This window comes from Penaeus monodon, chromosome 20, assembly GCF_015228065.2.
Source record: "Penaeus monodon isolate SGIC_2016 chromosome 20, NSTDA_Pmon_1, whole genome shotgun sequence".
Classification (NCBI taxonomy): domain Eukaryota; kingdom Metazoa; phylum Arthropoda; class Malacostraca; order Decapoda; family Penaeidae; genus Penaeus; species Penaeus monodon.
The window spans coordinates 41,406,874-41,408,333 of NC_051405.1; the positions used below are offsets into that span (position 1 = coordinate 41,406,874).

General features: G+C 51.8%; 1 protein-coding gene across 1 annotated transcript in view; it reads left to right on the plus strand.

Annotated features, from left to right (window-relative positions):
* LOC119585834 (neuropeptide SIFamide receptor-like) overlaps positions 1–1,454 on the plus strand; it is a gene marked incomplete at its 5' end in the record, with an annotated part of 60,650 nt that extends 59,196 nt beyond the window's left edge. The window contains 2 exon segments of the mRNA XM_037934565.1: positions 5–84; positions 86–1,454. Of these exon segments, the coding sequence (XP_037790493.1) occupies positions 5–84; positions 86–551 (546 nt within the window).
* Between the last annotated feature and the right edge of the window lie 6 nt (positions 1,455–1,460).

Genomic DNA, 1,460 nt, shown 5'->3' on the forward strand with positions numbered 1-1,460 from the left:
GCAGTTGGGCGACGAGCTAGGCGAGGACGAGGGAGCGGTGCTGGCCATCATCGCCCCCATCTCGCAGTGGCTCGGCTCTCCAACTCTGCATCAACCCCATCCTGTACGCCTTCTTCAACAAGAAGTACCGCAACGGCTTCCTGGCCATCATGAAGAGCCGGTCCTGCTGCGGCACTCTGCGCTACGACACGTACTCGCAGTCGACCATGCGGCGCTCGTGCTACCCGACGTACCGCTCCACCATCCGGCCGGAGGCGGGCGGCGCCGTCGAGCTGGCCCGCAACACCCACCGTGCGAGCGCAGGCTTCGTGTACACGCTGGACGGGCGCCCTAACCCCCCGCGCTCGCGCTACCAGGCGGGCGGGCGGCAGCGCACCCTCGCCAACGGCTTCTCGACGGCCCTCAGCCTCGCCGACAGCCTCACCACCACCGAGACCTCCATCGTGCAGCCCAGCTCGCGCTCCTCCTCCGTCGTGGGCAGCGCCGACGCGGCAGACTCCGAGGACAAGAAGAGCACCTTCACCAACGGCAAGTTGGACGGCGTCGATTAGGAGCTTGGTTGAGAGGAACGGCAATCTCACGTGGAAAGTAAGCTGCGCCGTTCCGCAGCCGCTCCTCCCATGAAGGAGGCGGCGGCGTCTTGCGGAGCCCGAGCACCAGCAGGAGCGCCTCGTCTTGGCAGCAAGAGGAGCTCGCCGAGAATTCAGCTCGAACTTCCTTCCCGTTTAGAGTGACTGTAAGTGTTCGGTGTCGCCCTTCTCTGTGGTGTCCTCCTGGCCGTGTGGCTTGAATCCCTCGGTGACAATAACTGTATCCTCAACCTTGAAATAAGATTATATAAAAAAAAGAAAAAAGAAATGTATCATTTTATGTTGGTTACAGAAATATTACTTCCAGTAGTTTCTAATCAAAAACTCAAAAGAAAAACAAATTCAAGTACGTTGTCTTTTCTGAGCATTAAACTTAGTGTAAATTTATTCTAGTCATGTCAGCTACATGTACGGCTGTTTGTAAGAAATATTTATGGCTAAAGACCGATAGACTCGCGTCCCTTTGATATGCATGTTCTTTGCATCGTTAATGATTATATAACTGTGCTAGAGCGGGGAGCTAGCAGGTCGTAGTACATCCTTCGATGTTAGTATTATATCACATATCGCAACTCTATGTTCAATTATATTTATCTGTTGATGTTAGCTAGTCGGAGGTAAGGTTACATTAGATGTGTTGCTGTCGTGTGCAATTCTCTGTTGTCGATCTTTACGGTTCTGTTAATTCGCAGGCGGTCTGGGTTAGATTAAACGTTCTCCATGGAAGGTAAGGCAGTGGTTTGGTAAATTCAGTTAAATAGAGATTATTTCGACACTTCACATGTTCAGTAAATTCCATCATTGTTATGATCGCATATTCGTGCTTACTGCTCAGTGGAGAACCGCTGTGTATATAAACTTTTGTATTGA